This window comes from Rhinopithecus bieti, unplaced genomic scaffold (assembly GCF_001698545.2).
Source record: "Rhinopithecus bieti isolate Rb0 unplaced genomic scaffold, ASM169854v2 scaffold_33940, whole genome shotgun sequence".
Lineage (NCBI taxonomy): Eukaryota > Metazoa > Chordata > Mammalia > Primates > Cercopithecidae > Rhinopithecus > Rhinopithecus bieti.
The window spans coordinates 857,716-879,930 of NW_016814565.1; the positions used below are offsets into that span (position 1 = coordinate 857,716).

At 39.7% G+C, this 22,215-nt stretch overlaps 1 protein-coding gene across 3 annotated transcripts in view; it reads right to left on the reverse strand.

Moving 5' to 3' along the window:
* MYPN (myopalladin) overlaps nt 1–22,215 on the reverse strand; it is a 102,934-nt gene that overhangs the window by 55,993 nt on the left and 24,726 nt on the right. For all 3 annotated transcript variants that reach the window (XM_017851438.1, XM_017851440.1, XM_017851441.1), the window contains 4 exons: nt 12,999–13,174; nt 10,554–10,605; nt 7,652–7,766; nt 6,000–6,071 (listed from right to left, as the gene is read on the reverse strand). In XM_017851438.1, the coding sequence (XP_017706927.1) occupies nt 6,000–6,071; nt 7,652–7,766; nt 10,554–10,605; nt 12,999–13,174 (415 nt within the window). The remainder of the gene's footprint in view (nt 1–5,999; nt 6,072–7,651; nt 7,767–10,553; nt 10,606–12,998; nt 13,175–22,215) is intronic.

The window sequence follows — 22,215 nt, forward strand, 5'->3', positions numbered from 1 at the left end:
TATAACTAGGCTGGGCTCGTGAATAGAACACAAGTCTTGGCCTTTGATGTTAAATGAATAACAACCACCTGATGGTTTAAATTGTGAGCACCATATTTTCTCAAAGTGATCCTTTTGCAAGCAGGGCTTTCGTGTAACCTCTGCAGATTGAGAACTGGCTCATATATCTGAGCTGAACTTTAGGCCATATCAGAGCATATTAGATTGACCTCATTCTGCTGTGAATGTACTGTTTCATTTACTCAAACCCTCCTGCCACCACCACCTTTTTTGATGTTTGGTTTGGTTTTCTAATTGGTTTGCCTCAAGAAGGAATGAAAACTATGACTCTTAACAGAGGGTCATCTCACAAGCCACTTAGAAAACTGTTAAGAGTCATAGTTATAAGGATGATGATGGTTGTTATTGCTGAAAGCTGCTTTTCTACAAAGTTTCATGAGAAAGAGCTGGCTCATATTGCCACAGATCAGGATCCAAACCAGTTACACTACTAGAACATAGTGTAGCTGACATCACGTTCATCACAGCAGTAAGTCTTAGGCTGTTTGCTACTAATGGCATGGGGTGTACAGACTTGATCATATTCATTTCAGCTTCACTGACAACAAATGAGACAAACAGTCTCCAACCAGCAAAGATTAAGTTAGTCTTTTCTAGGAAATATGAATCTGGACTAAAGTCATTATAACCAAAGATCTACAACTTCCTCAGGTATGCAGCATTCAAAGTGCAAATCTATCTTGTGTGTCATCACTAAACTGGTCATCTGGGAGGACATTCTTTGTAGGGTGACTTGACAACATAGAGACTTGGGAAGCATGTCTTCTTCCATGGCCATTTGACATTTTACTTTTTTTCTCTATTCTTTCGAAAGACACTCTGAAGTCACAAAGTAATGAAAATAATAATTTCTTCTTAGCTGAAATGGAAGGGTTTTTTTGTTTTGTTTTTTGAGATGGAGTCTCACTCTGTCACCCAGGCTGGAGTGCAGTGGTATGATCTCGGGTCACTGCAGCCTCCACTTCCTGGGTTCAAGTGATTCTCCTGCCTCAGCCTCCCAAGTAGCTGGACCATAGGCGAGTGTGACCACGCCTGGCTAATTTTTGTGTTTTTAGTTAGAGACAGGGTTTTGTCATCTTGGTCAGGTTGGTCTTGAACTCTTGGCCTCAAGTGATCCTCCTGCCTCAACCTCCCAGAGTGCCGGAATTACAGTTGTGAGCCACTGTTCCTGGCCTGAAGTGGAAGTTATTTGTCACAGAATAAATGTGTGCCTGCTTTGTGCCAAGCACCATGCCCACTGCTATAAATGTGAGTTGAAAGGATATAGTTCTTGCTTAGTAGATCTATAACCACAAACATAATGCTGGGACATCCTTGAGAAAGAGCATCTGCCTTATTGGTTAAAAGATGTCAGCTACAAGGTTCATTTTGTCATTTTATTTGTTTTTAAATTAGTTGATAATTTTGCACCTTGGAAGATGCTGCAAGTTCACAGTGCTTTAGGATGGAGTTAGATCAAAGTGGTTTGTACTGATAAAGAACTGTTTGATTGAAAGCTCTTTTGCCTCTTGACTGTCACAAGTGCCCCATGCAATCATGGAGTAAGAAAAGTCTCCAGAATTGATTGACTGGGGAGAGGGGCCCATGAACTCCAGAAATCTGTATCCTGCTACTGGCCCAGTTATTTCAGGGTTTCCTGCCTTTGCTGTTATATAATGAAGTGCTCTTTTTCAAATTCTCACTTCCCCTGCCCCCTTGCACTCTTCAAATTACTGCTGAAGCAGCTGGGGCCAGGGCTGCTGCAGCCTTGAAAGCCTGCCAGAGCAGCTGCTGCTGGGGTGGGAGCAGTGATAGAAGTAAGATTCTAATTTGATCATCGACCTCCCTTCGCACTCAAGAAGTGTGAGTGCTGTTTTCCCTGCATAAACAGAGCGAAAGTATTTTTGATACTGCGTAGAGGATGGAGGATAATCTATCTATATCCACAGTTAAAGAGCATTTAAAAACATAGGTATGTTTACAAACATCATGTATGAGTAGAGTAGTGAACTAGTTTTGGAATCCCATAGTCCACTCTCAAATTCTACCACTGTTTTGCTGGGCAACCCTCCTTTTCATTTTAACTTTTTTTAAAAGAAGATAAGTACTTCGCTGTCACCAGCAGAGGAAGGAGTTAAATAAAACTCTGCTCTCTAAGCGTTTCTTTAAAAAAAAAAAGTGGCTTCTTGCCACGACTGGCAAAGAAATGCTTTGTTGGGCAGTATAGAAAGTGAGTCATAGGGACTGGAATGCCAGAAGTCCCTAAACAAGTAAATAGAGCAGGAGTAAGCCAAACAAACATATGCAAATCATCTGTTATCATGGCTCATAGCCACATGATACCATCCATCACTGGTGGCTCTGACTCAGAAATTTGCTAATGACACTGGCAGTGACTATGACCTCAATCCTGCCCTCACTGACGGAAACTAATGCAAGCACATCATTGCTGATAAGTCTTTCTGGAATCTGAGCCACTGCCTATCCTAGTGCCCAATGCCTGAACAATCCTTATCCCATTTATGGAGGCAAAAGCACATATCCTGATGAGGCTGGGAAAACCTCATCAGGGTTTGGGTCTGTGTACTAAGGACCATTTTCCCACCATGAAGCTATTTCTTTTAGAGATTTTATCTCACAAACAAAATACGTTAATGATTAATTCATTTTCCTATTTTTATTTATCAAAAGTATATGTATCTGCCAATCAGAGCATCTAATTAGTAATAGAAGGAGCTAATCAGAGTCGCCATACAAAGGCAGCTCAATCTATGGCTCTAATCAGCTCATGAAAATTAGATATAAAGAACAAATGTGGCTGGGTACCGTGGCTCACGCCTGTAATCCCAACACTTTGGGAGGCTGAGTGGGCAGATCACCTAAGGTCGGAGTTCCAGACCAGCCAGGGCAACATGGTGAAACCCTGTCTCCACTAAAAATACAAAAATTAGCCAGGTGTGGTGGCACACACCTATAGTCCCAGCTATTCGGGAGGCTGAGACATGAGAATCGCTTGAACCCAGGAGGTGTAGGTTGCACTGAGTCAAGATCATGCCACTGCATTCCAGCCTGGGTGACAGAGGGAGACTCTGTCTAAAAAAAAATAAAATAAAATAAATGTTAGTTGGGTGCGGTGGCTCATGCTTGTAATCCCAGCACTTTGGGAGGCTGAGGTGAGCAGATCTGAGGTCAGAAGTTTGAGACCAGCCTGACCAACATGGTGAAACCTAATGTCTACTAAAAATACAAAAGATTAGCTGGGCATGGTGGTGGAGGCCTGTAATTCCAGCTACTTGGGAGGCTGAGGCAGGAGAATCGCTTAAACCCGGGAGGCGGAGGTTGCAGTGAGCCGAGATCACACCATTGCACTTCACCCTGGACAACAAGAGTGAAGCTCCATCTCAAAAAACAAACAAACAAACAAACAAATAAAAATAAATGTTAAAGTCCTATTGGACTTTTCAAAATAATAACAACTTTTTACCTATTGTTGCCTCTATGGACTCCTATCTAGATATTAGAGACAGTCTTCAAGGTGAACGGGAGAGATGGAAAGGTAAACAGCTTTACTGTCATGATAAACGTGTCAGAGGTATGCTCCGGGTGATACATGTAAATCAAAAATGAAATTCTTAGCGCACACCCGCTCCGCACCCTCCCCTGCCTGCCGCCTACCATCTGAATGGACCCCTCCTCTCAGCAAGGGCATTCTGAAGCTAACCTGAAAACTAGTTCAGGTCATGATGGGAAGGGGACATGCCTCATTATACCTCCTGGAATTACTGATAGAACAGACTCTGTAAGTCTGATAAGATCTGATAAAAAAAAATTTACAATCTATTCTCTGAAGCCTGCTCCTGGAGGCTTCAGCTGCATGATAAAACCTTGGTCTCTACAACCCCTTATCCTAATCCAGACATTCCTTTCTATTGTTAATAACTCTTTCAACCAATTGCCAATCAAAAAAATATTTGAATCTGCCTCTGACTTGGAAGGCCCCACTTCCAGTTGTCCTGCCTTTCCAGACCAAATCAATGTACATCTTACATGTACGGATTGATGTCTCATGTCTCCCTAAAGATACAAAACCAAGCTGTACCCTGACCACCTTTAGCATATGTTCTCAGAATCTCCTGAGAGCTCTGTCACAGGCCATGGTCACTCATATTTGGCTGAGAATAAATCTCTTCTAACTATTTTACAGAGTTGGACCCTTTTCATAGACATAGATGCAGGGAAGACATCAGTACCTAGGAAGATTTGAAATTGAGTGGCTATATCACCTGACATCCCTTTGATGTCACCTGTCTGTCTGGGCAGACGGAGTTGAGGAAGGGAAGAGAGGGGGAGACTAGCTGAACCTGAGTATAAACTATCTTGTGGTTTAGCTGCCTTTGAAGAGTCAGCACTGTCTCTAAGGTATGACAAACTGGCATGATAAATTAAAGTGTCTGTGGCACTTAATCCCTGTTTTAAGGTTAGATGACTTAGAAATGACGATAAGAGGCAATAAGAAGTAGCTCTCTTAGCTGTGTTACAAACACACATACACCCCCCCACATAAAGGTCCACCTATAACTCGTCATCAAAGTCTTGCATCCGCCAAATCACAACATATTGGTCTCCTACTTCAAGACTTTGAAAATAGTAAAGCTAAAATCTCAAACGCAGGTTATGAAATGAACTTGAAAAATTGAGAGGCATCTTGTTTCACATAAGAATGTTTGCCTAACTGATATGGATATTGGTAAACATGGTTTGTTCACTCTAGACTCCACTCTGGGTTTTGGAAAACCATCTTGAATGATCTGATACAGCAGAACTCCCATGAAACAGATGCTTCTGTAGAAGTTGTGGATTTAGCTCTTCCTTTAAGGATCAGTACTCACTAGAAAATAGCTCATTTTCCCATTTTGCTCATACCAGGATTTCTCAGTTTCAACACTGTTGACATTTTGAGCTAGACTATTTTTGTTGTGGGGAGCTGTCATCCTATGTGTTGTAGGATGTTTAGCACCATTCCTGGATGCCAGGAACGCAGCCCCCGAATTGTGACAACAAAAGTGTCTCCAGACATTGCCAATGACTCTGGAGGACAAAATTAACCATGATTGAGAACCACTGCTCTAAACCAAAGTATACTTCAAAGAGGATAAAATCTATTTGGGCCAAAGTTTGGTGTTCATACAAACAATAAACTGTAAATCCAGGCATAGTTTTGGCCTGTTTGGTCTTCATAATACATAAAATCCAATGTGACTCAATTTTTTCACCTTCACACTGACTGGATTGGGCAACATGTAAACACAGTCTGACAGTCTGAGAATTGGGAGAACTTGTTCGTAGTCCTGATTTTGCCACTAACTGGATCTATGACATTGGCTACATGGCTTCACCTCTCTGGCCCTCCTTGGTTTTTCATTTGTAAATGAATGTGCTTGACTAAATTTTCTAGTGCTAAGTACAAAGAATATGAGACTCAGATTTTGATGCCACCTCAATAGTTGATACTATGGAATAGAAAAAGAAAGCTCTTTGTCCTAGAGGGAGGGAGGCTTTATGTTAAACCCCCTAAGAGCATTTAACTCTATCTCCTTGAGCACCTAAGCCAAGTATCTGTAATTGAATTTTTCTAAAAATTCAGAGAAATCTTTGGAGTAATATGTGACTAGAAATTTATCACTTGACCTCTAGGGGCGGCTCCTATGTTGAACAGTTGTGTAATGGCCACAGAGATCAGTGTGGTAAGAGGGAAAGACATTTCTCTCATTACTAAAACTGTTATTAGAAACCTGGGACTTGAAGCGATACTGTAGTAATTACCAAAACAACCCCAAACCCTATACTGTACATATATAAGACCAAATCCTGAGATAAAAATGAATAAATCTTGTATCCTATAACTTTGGGTGCTGTGGTATCTTTAAAGCCATGACAGAAATAAGTAATATTTTTATTACCTTTGTAAACACAGGAGCTGCAATGATAGGTTTTCCATCCAATCCTTGCAAGTAATTGGTGGGGCTCTGACACTGGTAGAAGGGAACCAACAGTAGATTCATTGTTACTAAGATTATTAGATGGACAATGAGACATAACAAACCTATATAATTTGGTATATGAAATGCATCCCAAACCAAAAAACTGATGCATTCTAAGTTTGTGAATCACCGATGTCAAATTTTGGACTGAACTGACTCTATTTCTCTTTAGATCATGGTGGCTATAAAATATGTGCTGCCTATCCCCATGGCACCCCTTCACATATAGATCTATGGATCTATGTCATTAACCCTAAACCTCCAAAGAGGCTCCATAGAACCCCTGGGGCTACAAAGATCACAGTTTGAAGACCAGTGGATTAGAACTAAAACTTGACTCCTCTGCACTACTAACTGGGTTTGATAATTTTTAAAAAGAGGTTGTAGATAGATATATTTAAATATATTGATCATCAATAAATAAATATATCAGGCTTGGGTATGGTGGCTCACAGCTGTAATTCTAGCACTTTGAAAGGCTGAGGTGAGAGGACGGCTTGAGGCCAGGAGTTCAAGATCAGCCTGGTCAACACAATGAGACCTCATCTCTACAAATAATTTTTTCAAAAATAGAAAAGAATATATATATATATATATAAAAGAAATACATCAATAACATGTTATAAGTATAGAGAGTATGACTTCATATGTTTTAAAGTCTATGCATACATATATGTATTCTTCTATATGCATAGACAATGCCTGGAACTACCCACTAGAAACTACTAACATGAGGTACCTCTGAGGAGTGAAGGCACTGGAATAGAACCTTGACTAAGCTTTTTACTTAATACATTTTTTGCAGGGGTGGGAGGACAGGGTCTTACTCTGTTGCCCAGGCTGGAGTGCAGCTATGCTATCACAGGTCACTGTCGCCTTGACGTCTCAGGCTCAAGTGATCCTCCCATGTCAGCCTCCCAAGTAGCTGGGACCACAGGTGCATGCCACTAGGCCTGGCTAATTTTTTTTTCTTTTTTTAGAGATAGGGTCTCGCTATGTTGCCCAGACTGGTCTCAAACTCCTGGACTCAAGCAATCCTCCCACCTTGGTCTCCCAGAGTGCTGAGATCACAGGTGTGAGCCACCACAGCTGGCATATTTCTGTATTTTTAAATTGTTTTTACAATAAGCATGTATCACTATTATTAACTTGAAGGATGAGAGCCTTTGCTGTTTTCTAAAAAATAACTACATGCTTGCTTCATCTTAGAAAGTGGAAGTCTCTGCAGCTCCATGAAACGAATCAGGTTTTATGATATAGGGTGTTTGTTCTAGGCCAGTCTGAGAGCTGGCAGCTCACTGCATATGTAATCAGCACTCTTTAGAAAGCTGAAAAGCCAGGGACTAATTTGTAAAGCGTTTCTTTTCCTCAGAAATTTGCCTATGAAGCCCGAGAATATGTTCCCAAAGCAACAGGAATCACTGCTCTCAAACATCAGAAATACAAGGTGATTATCCTGATGATGGAGTTGCACCTGAGAAGAACACGGATCATGCCATGCAGGATGGTCATGGTCACCATGCCTGTCTGTCACAGTGGACGGCACTTGTGTTTCACTTAGATTCTTGTACCTGCTGGATGGTTGCCACACCAGGTTGGGCCACCAAATGCTGAGCTTGGGGTACTGCTGGAGGAATGGCTGCAGAGGTAGTGGGAGGAGATGACACCTCATTTGGCTTCTGGATTCTGAGAAATTATTAAAATATAGATTATAAAACAGACCCATCACTCTTTGTGAAAATTATTTTAGGAAAACTAGTAATGGCATCACTGCTTACAGGTGAGTGTAATAAAAATCTTTGTTTGATGATATTTTACAAACATTGACCAAGGACATTTTTGCTACACACTTTGTTAGGCAATGCAAACACGAAAATAAATAAGACACTATTCCTGTCCTTGGGCCATTGTTCTCAGTGTAGCCAGGGAGTCAAACATATTAACAGTTAACTGAGATCCAAGACAAAGGCGGTGACGGAACCATGTGCAGAAGGTAATTTTTTGAGATTTGTTTTGTTGTTACCCTCGGTATTTTCCCTCCCCCTCCCATTTCAAGTAAGAGGCCAGGCTTTGTAAATCTATACCTCTTATCCAAGACAGGGTCTCATATATGTAAAACTTAACCTCTGAGAATTTGGCATGGCAAAAAGCAGAAATGGCATAAAGTCAACAAACTCTTCAAGTTTGTACAAATTAAAGAGAGTATTTGAAGGGCAAGAGAGCCAGCAAGTATTCTTGAGAAGGCTGCAGAGGGAAGATTATTTTAGTTTGGCTATGGAAGAGACAGAGGTCTGTGGATCTTGCCAGAGAACCTGACCCCAGGGAGAACCTGCGTCCAGACGGGAAGGCCATCTCTCTCAGTAAAGGGATCCCAGTCTTGTTAAATATATCAGTAATTACACATGTCAGAAAGCAACAAGCTCTGGGCTTGAAGGGAACTTGGAATTTGGGACATGGGCCTCTCACCTGTAACCCATGGATAGATGACTGATGACAGAGGGCTTTCCTTTGGTCTAGGGGTTATATCTTTTTGCTTCAACTTCCTCATCTCTAAAATGGGGAAATAATAATTCCTGTGGGGGGCACAGTGGCTCACACCTATAATACTAGCACTCTGGGAGGTTGAAGTGGGTGGATCACTTGAGGCCAAGAGTTCGAGACCAGCCTGGCCAATATGGCGAAACACCGTCTCTACTAAAAATACAAAAAAATTAGCCAGGCATGGTGGTGTGCGCCTGTAATTCCAGCTTCTTGGAAGGCTGAGGTGGAAGAATCATTTGCACCTGGGTGGCAGAGGTTGCAGTGAGCTGAGCTCGCACTACAGCACTCTAGCCTGGGCAACAGAGCAACACTCTATCTCAAAACAAACAAATAAGTAATACAAAATTCTTATCTCATAGGGTTTTGTGAGGATTAAATGAGATAATTCATGTAATGTGTTTAGAATGGTGCTTGCTCCAAAACTGCTCTCTCTCTCTATGGCTCATTGTAAAACTGTGAGGGGGAAAGTGACACTCAATACCAGACTGAATGTTTTCCCCAACCAGGCAGCATCTGGTCTCAAACAGAATGATGTGCTGATGCAAAGCCAATCAGTATGTCCAAAGCATCTGTTTTCTTCTACAATAATAGAATACCTGATTCCTTTACGTGGTTGCTCCAAATAAAGACTACATATCCCACATTCACTGCAGCTAGGTGTTGCCACATGAGTACTTTCTGGTTATGGGATATGAGGGATAATGGTATATGTATTTTAAGAGAGATGACCTTAAAAGGCTGACGAGCCTTTATTTCTTTCTATTTTAGCCTAAGAAGATGAGGGCAACATCTTAGCATGAGATAAAGCAGAAAACAGGAAGCAGACAGGAACCTAGTGGAATGTGGAGTCATTTTACCCACCAAATTCCGATTTCTATGTAAATATGAAATAAATATCTGTTTCATTTAAGTCACAGTTAATTTGAGTCTCTATGATACACACCTGAGGCTAAATCCCAACAACTACAAGTAGATTTAGAGCAAATAAACAAATGGGATATTTCTTGCTTATTTAAGTTTATAGATCAAAATTCATACCCCTTAGGTTTGTAACACATTATGGAAGTCACAAGGAAGGAGTGATGCATGTGCAATAGGGGAGTTTATTACAGAGTTCAAAGAGAAAGAACATTTAGACTGGGTTTTGTAGGATAAATAAGAGTTTGCTAGACAGAGAAGATAGGGCAATCCTAGCAAAGTGAATAGCTTGAACGAAGGAGTGAAGAGGAACTATACATGACTTGGGTGAGATGTCAACAATGTAGACAGCCTGAGGTAGGGAAGGGAGGAGGGGACAGCAAAACTTGGTTGATGCTCTTCTGAATAAGGCTTTGTATGTACGCCATGTGAAGATTTTTTTTTAAATGTTGCTACTTGTTTCGTGTTTGATTTTTGTTTTCTCATAGATAATAATCTTTTTCTGAGTCAGGAAAACAATAGGATCAGAATCTTGATCTCTTTTAGAGAATAACTGGTTGTAGTTTGGACACTGTAAAACAGAGAAAAAGGCAGAAGCAGACAGAAAGCCCTTTAAGGAGGTGGTTGGCATAAAAGGCAGGAGAGAAGGAGGAGTTGACTCAAGGCCACGAGAATGATAAAGGAAGGGGGTCAAAGAGGGATCATTTACTCTGGTTATGAATGTTCATATCTGCACAAAAGCTAGAAGCAACTTATCATTTCAAGGTAGGCATGCACAAAGGATTTCTGCCCTTAAGGAGCTCATCCTCTGTAGGGAGTAAATTGGAAAGATTCAAATTAATCTGCTAGGCAAGACTTAAGCAAAAGTAGGGTCTTCTTCAAATCCACTCAATTTGTTTATTTATTCATTTAATTTTGTGGTCAAACCCTGGAGCCGCCCTCCTTAAGTTCTAGTAACCAATTAATAGCTCTTTTTGAGGATGCTAAAGCTATAAGACAGAAAATCAGAATTACCGATTCATCTCTTCCTTGTTAGGGTCCCCTTCTGAGTCAGAAGAAGAAACCCCTGGAAAAACAAAAACAAGACACAAGATTGTTAAGATGATAATTTCTTAAATTGGTTCCTAAACACAACATAAGATTTTTAAGATGATAATTTTTTTACCTGATTCCTAGATATCTGAATAACTACAGAATCTTAGAAATGAACTCAGTGATTCCCTACACTAACACCCAACTTAACAAACGAGGAAATAGGCCCCAAGAAGTTGAAAGAATTGCTCAAGGTCACATGTCTAGTTAGTGCTAGTGTTCAAATTAACTGACTCAACTTCTTTTTTTTTTTCTTTTTTTCTTTTTTGAGACAGAGTCTCGCTCTTTTGCCCAGGCTGGAGTGCAGTGGCGCCATCTCGGCTCACTGCAAGCTCCGCCTCCCGGGGTCACGCCATTCTCCTGCCTCAGCCTCCGGAGTAGCTGTGACCATAGGTGCCCGCCACCACGCCCGGCTAATTATTTTTTTGTATTTTTAGTAGAGACGGGGTTTCACCATGTTAGCCAGGTTGGTCTCGATCTCCTGACCTCGTGATCCGCCCGCTTCGGCCTCCCAAAGTGCTGGGATTACAGACGTGAGCCACCACGCTTGGCCACTGACCCAACTTATAAGTATTCTTGTATGTAAAGCACCTGCTGATGCCTTTGGCCTAACAGAGCAGTATTTGCAGACATTCTCTGGTGTTCATAAGTCCTCTTGCTCTTGGCCTACACAGATTGAATATAAGAAGGGATTACACTGGATTCCAAACACCGTAGGTGTAGGTGGATCCTCTTCCGTTCAGTCTAATATTAACAAGTCATACTTCATCGTGAGAGAGGGGTGTTTAAAGTCTTTTGCCACAAAGAAAAAACAAAATAAAACCCAGCAATTGAATCTCAGCACTGTTAGCAGAGCTTTGATCCTGGATTTACTTCTCAAGATAGTGCATTCCACGAAGATATAACACAGCTAAATCTGGATGTATTTATTGGACTCCAAAATGTGAGGATAAAACACATACACATACAACACATTTCTATTCATGTATTTATTCAAAAAATGTTTACCAAATACTCACTATGTACTTGGTACTATGTAAGTACATTGTACAAGTACATATTGGAGATGTAACATAAGTCCTGGCCTTACAATCTAGTTGATAAATGGGCATCTATACCATAATAATATGTTTAAATGCTAAAACCAAGGCATACATAAGGTATTATTGGTAAAAAAAAAAAAAAAAAAAAAAAAAAAAAAAAAAAGTGCTAAAGAATGATCTGCAGACAAAATTCAGAGGATAAGATAAAATAGGAGCACAAATTTAGGTAGATACAAAGGAGCATAAATTGATTTTTTTCGCCTCATATTAATCATATAAACTTGATGCCAATGTGAACGCCTTTCCAGTGTTCCCAAATGGTATCCATGCATCTACCCTTAACTCCCTGCAGTATATTCTCAAACAGCAGCCAGAGTGACTGTTACGTCAGATCGTCCAGGTGCAGTGACTCACACCTATAATCCCAGCACTTTGGGAGGCTGAGGCGGGCAGATCACTTGAGGTGAGGAGTTTGAGACCAGCCTGGCCAGTATGGTGAAACCCCATCTCTACTAAAAATACAAAAATTAGCCAGGTGTGGTGGCGCACACTTGTAATCCCAGCTACTTGGGAGGCTGAGGCACAAGAATCATTTGAACCCAGGAGGCGGAGGTTGCAATGGGCCGAGATCGTGTCACTGCACTCCAGCATGGGCAATAGAGTGAGACTCCGTCTAAACAACAAAACAAAACAAAACAAAAAAAACTAAGATCATGTTATGTCTTTGCTCAGAATGCTCCAGAACTTCTCATCTACTACCTCAGGGTCAAAACCAAAGTTCCTGCAATGACCTACAAGGACTTTTGTGGTCTGCTTACCTCCCTCCTTCCACATCCACCCCATCTTACCTTTCGACCTCATCTTCTGTTACTTTCTTGCTCACTCCGCCCTGGCCACATTGGCTCATCACTGTACCTTAAGACAAGCACACTCCTACCCTCAGGGCCACTGCGCTTGCTGATTTTTCTGCCTAGAGTAAATTTCTCTCAAACGACCTTGTAGCTTATTCCCCACCCCTCCACCTCCCACATTCACACATGCGCTATTCCCATTTCTTTTTCTTGCTTTTTATTTCTTTCACAGTGTTTAGATAAACCTATCATATCATATATTTTATTTGTTTAACTTGTTTATTTTCTGTCTTTCCCATCATATAATGCAAATCATCGGTAAATGAGTCTAAGCGTCTTTGTCTACTTGGTTCACTGCTGTATCCTCATTGCCTAAAATAGCGTGTGGTAGAGGAGGCCCTCAATAACTATTTATTTAGTATAACTAAATGTCTTACTATTAAGTGTCATACTCCAAGAGTATTTTGTTTTACCTTCTATATAAATCTCAGCAGAAGTTGAATCTGTCCCATAGATGTTAGAAGCAAAGCAGGAATAGCGTCCTGTGTCCTCTTCAAAGGCTTCCGCAATGGTCAGTGAGTGCAGATTTCCTGCCTGGACGATGTGAATGTCTGGGGAATTTTCAAGCTCCTTGCCTTCACAGTACCACCTGCAGGGAAAAGAATATGGTCATTGGACATGACTCAAATGCGAGACAGTAACATTGACAGCTCCAGATATTCTCTTAAATGAGCTTCATTTAAAGTCAGAACCAACAACAAAAAACCCCCATCATTATAACATTATTTTTTTATAACAGTGAGAAGAGTTGGCAGTATTCAAACCGCATTGACACCACACTCAGGAAATTAGAAAGTAGCTCCAGTTAAGAATGGTACAACTGAGAAAACTGGTGAGAAAGCAGGAACAGCCAAGTACAAAGATCGGGGTCTTTGATGCGGAACTTGGCTTCTCCTAAAATGACTTTCTGATTCCTATCATATGCATTAAGTGCTACATTAGCTTATGTAGAGAGAATCTAAAAGATAATACAGGTTTGTAAAGTTGAGGACACTCATTTCTTTCTATTAGGTTTCATCTGACCTAACTAAATGAAAATTAATTTGTTCTGTTACTTGAGTCATCGGAGTAAGGAGGAGGGGTATTCTCTCAGGAGTGGCCCAACTCTGGCAAATAACCCAAGTTAAATATGTTTCTATAGGTTACTATATTTTCTTTTAATTCTATATCCTTGAAGTTAGAAATTTATATTACAGCCTAGTTTTCTGGCCAAAGTTTACCAGAAATACTATATAAAATAATGTTTAAAATGTAGAGGTGCATAATAAGAGAAATGGACATTAAAATTAAATGGAAATTCCATTATTCACGTAGAAGATTGGCAAAAGTCTAAATGTTTGACCACTCTTATGCATTGCTAGTGTGAATGGCATAAACCCTATGAAAGAAGTCTGCCAATACTGCCAGAATTACAGATGCAAATATCCTTGGACCCAACAATCCCACTTGTGGGAATCTATTGTACAGATCCACTTGTATACATATAAAATGACGAATGTATAGGCTACTCATTCAAACAGCAAAACATTGTAAACTATTCAGGCATTCATCCTTAGGGGACTGATGCAGACACACAACGGAACACTATGCTGCTCTAAAAAGAAGATGAGAATGATCACTAGGTACTAACATGGAAAGAATCCCAAGATATATAATTGAATTTTAACCGTAAGGTGAAAAATTGTGCATATAGGGTGCTAGCCTTGTGTGAGAAATAGGGTTTATGGGTTGCATTATGTCGTCCTGCCATAGATATGTGGAAGTTCTACCCCACCCCCATACTTGTGACTATGACCTTACGGGGGGCAAGAAATAAGATATGTTCATGTTGTTTGCATTTGCAGAAAGAAAATTGGAAAGAATAAAATGCAAATCATAAGCAGCTATTAAGGGCAAAGGGAAACAAGATGGATAAGGACAGATAGGAGTGAGATGACTCAATGTACCTTTTTTTTTTTTTTTTTTGAGATGGAGTCTCACTCTGTCACCCAGGCTGGAGTGCAATGGCGTGACCTCGGCTCACTGCAACCTCTGCCTCTTGGGTTCAAGCAATTCTCCTGCCTCAGCCTCCTGAGTAGCTGGGATTACAGGTGCCCCCAACCATGCCCAGCTAATTTTTGTATTTTTAATAGAGATGGGGTTTTGTCATTTAGGCCAGGCTGGTCTCGAACTCCTGACCTCGTGATCTGCCCACTTTGGCCTCCCAAAGTGCTGGGATTACAGGTGTGAGCCACCATGCCTGGCCTGGCTCAATGTACCCTTTTACATTTTTTCATTTGTTGAAATAATAACTGTTAACCAACTTAATAAAAAGTAATTAACTGGGAGGTATAATAACTACTAAGTATCAAAAATTAAGTAGCCCTGGCAGTTGCTAATCTTTCCTGTAATTTAGATCTAACCACTCAGTGCTGAAATCCATCTTCTCCCTCCTACCATTTATACAGCAAGATTCTTTTTTTTTTTTTTTTTTTGAGACTGAGTCTTGCAGTCTCGCTCTGTCACCAGGTTAGAGTGTAGTGGTCCGATCTCTGCTCACTGCAACCTCTGCCTCCTGGGTTCAAGCGATTCTCTTGCCTCAGCCTCCCGAGTAGCAGGGACTACAGGTGCATACCACCACGCCCAGCTAATTTTTGTATTTTTAGTAGAGACAGGGTTTCACCGCGTTGACCAGAATGGTCTCAATCTCTTGACCTTGTGATCTACCCGCCTCAGCCTCCCAAAGTGCTGGGATTACAGGCATAAGCCACCACGCCTGGCCTTTTTTTTTTTTTTTTTTTGTGGAAAAGTCTCACTCTGTTGCTCTGAAGTACAGTGGCATGATCATGGCTCACTCCAGCCTCAACCTCCCCGGACTCAGGTGATCCTCCCACCTCACCCTTCCAAGTAGCTGGGACCACAGGCACGTGCCACCACACCTGGCTAATTGTATTTTTAGTAGATATGGGTTTTGCTATGTTGCCCAGGCTGGTCTTGAACTCCTGGGCTCAAGCAATTCATCTGCCTTGGCCTTCCAAGGTGCTGGGATTACAGGAATGAGTCACCACATACATCCTATAAGGCAAGATTCTAAAGCACACTGAAGAAAACTCACCTGTTCAACTACTTCCCAACAGTCAAGCTATTCTTTATTATTCCATGAATATGCCATGGTCACGCCCCAATGTTCAAGTCTCTGCCCATGTTTTTTTTCTCTGAGATTCTCTTTTTCTGCCTTTCAGCTACTACAAATATAAGTCATCCATCAAAATTCTGCTCAGATATCACCTCCTCCACAAAGCTATATTTTGCTATCAATTCTGAATAATTGTTATGTTTTCTAACTTCACCTAAAAAAAAAAAAAACTATGTCATGCAAATACTTGATTACACACTCTTTTATTATTTTCTATTTTGAAAATGTGTCCAGTTTCCTAGGTTGTAAATTCTTTGAAGGTAAAGACGGTGTCTTAGATGCTCTTGTAAGCATCCACAGTGCCTACCATAGTTTTCTATATACGCTCTCCTTTGGCCATCTTATCTCATCCTATAGTTTCAATTATTACCTCTATTTGGGACAACATCCAAATTTGCCTTTCCAGCTCTGATTTCTGGACCCCATCTCCCATTACTCTTCCCTTTACTACGTTCCAACCACATTGGTCTTTTGATTCTGTGAACACATAAGCTTTTCCCCACTTTGGAATTTTGGTACTTCCTGAAACCCTCCTCCCCCAGATCTTTACAAAGATAGGTCCTTCTCATGAGTCAGATCTCAGCTGAAATGTTGCCTTCTCAGAGAGGCCTTCCCTGACCCTCTTCCCAATATAGCCCCCTTATCCTCAGTCACTCTAGCACATTACCCTCTTTTGTTATCTTCGTAACATTTATACTATCTGAAATTGTCTTGTTTATTTTGTTGTGGTTTGCTCCCTTCACTAGACTGCAAAGTGCATGAGAGGACCGTATTGGTCTTATTCACCACTACAATGCCAGCACCTACAATAGCGCCCTGGAACATGGTAGGAACTCAGAAAATAAGTGTTTGATGGGTTTGTCGAAAGATTGAATGATGGAAAAAAATTCATAGTTAATATTTTCTAAGTATTTGTTATTCGCTTTATCAAGTTCTATGGCAACCTTTGATTTCTGTTGTGGCAGCGGTAGTACATAGAGCTGCTGAAATGGGTTCATAAATCTCCCAAAGCATAAAACTACCAAGACCACAAGGAGCTTGTACAAATAAATCCTCAGAGCGTGTGCAGCTCCAAATTCAAATACTGGATGTCCGATTAAACATGACATATGGATCACATATATTTATCTTTACTATCCTCCTGAAATGCCCCTAAAATGAGAATAAAATAATTTTTTAAAGGTACAAAACCATAAGGACAAAAAGAATGGAAGGGGAGACAATAGCAGACCTAAGACTTCAAAACTCTTGGAAGGTGGAAAGAAGGTTGAGGAGCCAGGAGATCTGAGAAATGTGGAAACCAAGTGCCCACTTGGGGATATTAGTGAAAGAAGAAGCCAATTTGTGCAGCAGAGCCCCAGAAAGTTTTGGGATTTGGAGACACAAGGTTGCTGACAATAGGGGAAGAGATACAGAGCTTACAACAGGGAGATTGGTTACAAGTTTGGAAAATGAGCTTTTAGATCTCCCCACTAGGTCACCTCTCCTCTTCTGAGCCATTAGTGAATGTCCCAGAATGAAACTGAGTTGCAGGCTGAACCAGCAGCTGCTCCATGTTGGAGCAGGAGGAAGAAGGGCTTCTAAAGGGATTTCTCTAGGGAAAAACATGGTCCTTATGGATCACCTAAGACTTCATGGAAGAGAATATTTAGGAGAAGTTACACAAATCTGTTGGTGAATTAAGACAAATTTGCAATAAAAACACATAATTAAGCATTTTTAAAAAATAGTGTCATCAACTTTAAGGTCAAAATAAAGAGTTGTATCAGCAAAGAAACATTCACTTTACCCTATCAAGCTTGGTAGTGAACAATACTTAGGTAGTAACAGGATGGTAAGCAGTTTTCTAAACCACAGTGTGATGATTATAATGAAGTGATAAAGGAGCAAGGGAAATGTTAGTGTAAGGGGTGCTAACCCTTCATCTTGCAGAATAGGAAGTCAGCAGAAATAGCTAACATCAGCAAACCAAGCAAGCAATAGCGGTAGAAGCATATCACAGTAGTTCTGAAGGTGTAGCTCACTTTCTGTGAAGACAGAACTAGTTTTATATAATACAAAGATATTATTTGCTTTTTCCTTGTGTTAACATTTACACTGATGATGCAAAGCCACTGTGGGTCTAACTGCTGGTGCTTTAGCAACACAAATTAAAGTACTGTTGCAAAACTGATTAGTGGTTATTGCATTTACCACCACACTTGCAGTTTAAAAAAAGAAAAAAGAAAGAAGAAAGAAAAAGGGGCCAGGTGCGGTGGGTGGCTCACGCCTGTAATCCTAGCATTTTGGGAAGCTGAGGTGGATGGATCACCTGAGGTCAGGAGTTCGAGACCAGCCTCACCAACACAGAAAAAACCCAGCTCTACTAAAAATATAAAAATTAGCTAGGCGTGGTGGTGCACACCTGTAATCCCAGCTACTCAGGAGACTGAGGAAGGAGAATCGCTTGAACCCAGGAGGCACGGAGGTTGCAATGAGCCAAAATTGCAGCACTGCACTCCAGCCTGCACTACGTAAGTGAGACTCCATCGCCAAAAAAAAAAAAAAAAAAAGAAAAGCAAAAGAAAAGAAAAGAAAATTCCGTTTCACCAAAAGTGTCCTTGATGAAGCAGTAAAATCATTACTTTTATTAATCTCCACCTTGAGACCATGTGTTCTTAATATTTGGGTGGTAAAATGAGAAGTATTAATAGCGTAAGTATTAATAGCATAAAAATCTGTTGCATATGGAAGAACACTTGTGTGATGTTTACATTAAGGGTTGAACTAACTGCTTAATGCATGAAACAATATTTTAACTTGAAAGAACGAATGATAGACAAATTGTGGTTATTCAAACTTGGGTGTTCAGCAGACATTTTCTCAAAAATAAAGGAAGTAAACCTGACATTTCAAGTAAAAAAAAACCTGACTGTATTTGTTAGAATGAAAAAATCGGAGGTTTCAAGGGAAAATTAGAAGTTTGGAAAACTTGTATCCTCCACAGTAAGTTCATGGTTTTCCAATACTTAAATAATTTTTTATGAAATCAGTGATGATATTAACAAATATGATTTAAAAATATTATATACTAAAATGTATCACCTTTTGGAATATCTGCATTACTCATTTTCCTGATGACTAATGCATGGTATTATCCATTCAAAGTTCAAGACAGACCAGTAGGTTTCAGGACAGCAGAGTACAAAAGTTTATTGGTGTGGTTTCAGATTTCACATTGCAACGAATCTTTCAAAAATGACTGCTAGTTAATTTTAATATGGTATCAAATAAGAACAGCCACAATTTCCTGAAAAGACTATTAAAATACTCCTTCTGTTTCTGACTACGTAACTGTGTAAGGTTGGATTTTTAAAAATTTACTTCAACCCAAACAACATAATACAACAAACTGGATGCAGAAGCCAATGTGAGGATCCAGCTGTCTTCCATTAAACCAGATATTAAAGAGATAGGCAAACATTGAAAAACAATGCTACTCTTCTCACTAAATGTTTTTTTGTTCGTTTTGGAAAATGCAGTTATTTTTTATAACATTTTTTGTTAACATGTTTATTATTACTATTTAAAATGAATAAACAAATATTTAAAATATTTTTTCAGTTTTAAATTCTAATATGATAAATAAATAAAATATTACAATTCACATAAAACCTCCTTTGGGCCTCATTGATTTTTTAAGACTGTAAAGGGATCCTGAGAACAAAAAGTTTGAACCACTGTCATGTTATTTAGAAGCTAGCAGTAAATAAACAGAAAATTGCAAAAAAAGGGTTGAAAATGGTCTGTTCTTTAATAACATTTGGCTTTTAAAGCAATGTAACTCTATTAATTTGATAAAACAAATATCAATAGCTATTTCAAAACTAATACTTTCCATTATACAAACATTATAGGATTATTTAAATTCTTTAGAGAACATTTCTTGTCCTTACCAAAATCAGAGTGGAAACATCTATGAGCAATTGGATAGCCAGAAGGAGATAAATGGAATGATTCAAATGCCCAAACTCTCTGTCAGAAGTGTTTTTTGTCCTTACTCAGATGGCCAGGATGGCCTCAGCAGGCCTAAAAAAACAATCGGTAACCGTCACTCCAACTTTAACAGCATGACCCACTCAGAAATTAGGCAGGGATCAGGCTGGCTTCTGAAAAGGTATTAATTTTACCCAGCTATGCTGAAGACTTTTGAGGGTCAGGGGGAACCATACTCTCAAACCTCCATCCATGTTAGGGGATGTTTTCATAGAAATGGCCCGACTGGCGGCATGTTTTTAGAACGCCAAATCCTCATGACACTTACAGAATGGCAGTAGATGCCAGGCATGATTCATGGCTCAATAGAAATGAGTCAATGATCGGGATAAATAGGACAGGTCCAGATGGTTAAAGAAAAGGACCCACCTTTCATGCACAAGGATGGCTTGCCAGATCTGCTCATTTGGCTAGCTAGCAAGCCTGGGAAGAAAGAAGGAAGACACTGAAGAGACACATTTTTCAGATTTAACTGGACTTTTGGCTGCGTGTCACCATTCTGCTGTGAGGTTACTATTTCTTCTAAAACATGGCTTGGATAAATATTATGACTCATTGTTTTAGCACATTAACAACTTCTAAACGTAATTTGAATGTGTTATTCTGACTCATCAGTAATAACGCTTGTTAAAGGAATGATTACTCAGAGTCTTTCTTTAACCATGCCCCAGCCCTTCCAAAGTCTCTATCCCAACTTCTGTTATTCCCTCTCCTAACACCCTGTTCTTTTCCTTTCTGGAACCTTTATATATTTTATAATTATATAGTTATTTGTAGTTTTATTTGTTTTAATGTTTCTCTTCCTTACTGGACAATAAACACAAGGGCAGAAATTATCCCGTTTGTTTTGTTTACCTCTGTCTATCTCACACCTAGCACAGTGTATGGTATGTTTCAGCTGCTCAAAACATATTTGTTGTATGAATGTTAACTGAATGAACTCAGTTAGGGTCATTATTGCCTTAAGTTTTTACATTTTCATTTTTTCAAGAAGGCTTGGGCCCTAGAAGAGGACTTTCCTTTAATTGTCTTTGCCCAACTTCTTTTAACAATGCTTGATCTCTTAAGTGAAGAATGTGGGGCCTAAAACACAGCCAAAAAGTAGTGCATTTACTTACTCACATTTCCAGCTCTTTCCAAGCATCAAAGCAACTCTTCTTCATATACAGAGTGCAACTGGAGTATATTGGACAATAAGATAATAATAGACGTCTAAAAAAGTTACGTTGAATTTTGTGACACAATTTGTATGTCCTGTTTGACTGCTACTGAGTTAGTAAACTTAAGTCTTCATGTCCATGTTCCACTCATGGGAGGGTATGGTGTAAGTGGAAGGATATGTCTATGTTTTAAGTGTTCTTAAAATTTATTGAGTTCTAGCCGGTCACGGTGGCTCACGCCTATAATCCCAGCACTTTGGGAGGCTGAGGCAGGTAGATCACTTGAGGTCAGGAGTTCGAGACCAGCCTGGCCAACATGGCGAAATCCCCATTTCTACTAAAAATATAAAAATTAGCCAGGCGTGGTAGTGCATGCCTGTAATCCCAGCTACTCAAGAGGCTGAGGTGCGAGAATCACTTGAACCTGGGAGACAAAGGTTGCAGTGAGCCAAGATGGCGCCACTGGACTCCAGCCTGGGTGAAGGAGTGAGACTCTGTCTCAAAAAATAAATTAAAAAAACAAAGTAAAATAAAACAATTTATTGAGTTATTCCAGGCAGAAACTTCTTGGTAACTTAAGAAAAGCATAAATAGGTAGTGGCTAATACCAAGACATCAATACCACCCCTTACCACATATCCTATTTTAGATATAACAAAACAGAGGGTGAATAAATGTGAAGATGAAAACAGTTCCTAAAATAGTTTTTTTAAAATGTTAAATTACTTTGAGGAGGAGTGACTAGAAAATTTTTATTGTCTCCTTCTAGAAATCCTTCTTTTACTTTGTCTCATAGTACTAAATTGCTATGTAATTTACTTATTTATTAAATATAATATTTATCTGTTCTCCTTCACCTCATCTAGAATGTAATATGGCAGGAAACTTTGCTTTATTTACTGATGAATCCCAAGTATCTGGAATAGTCCCTGATAGTAGTGAGACTAGTAGGGAGTGCTGAATGAATTGTTATTGAATGAATGAACAAATGAACATCTTGAATTTTTTAGTTTTGTTGTTGTTGTTAATTCAATGTACTTGAATTTTTGCATGTTATATATTTTGAAGAATGGTTTCTTCCCTTCCTCTGTTTGCTATGTTAGCTCTTTCTTTTAGAGTAAATTATTCTATTTGTTCAATTTAGTGCCTCTCATAGTGTTGACTTCTTAGCTTTTTGAAAATCTTGCTTTTTTGTGGAGGTTGGCTCTGACTACAGGGAATATTTTTAGTGATTGCTGGGGAGGAGCACTGTAATTTCAG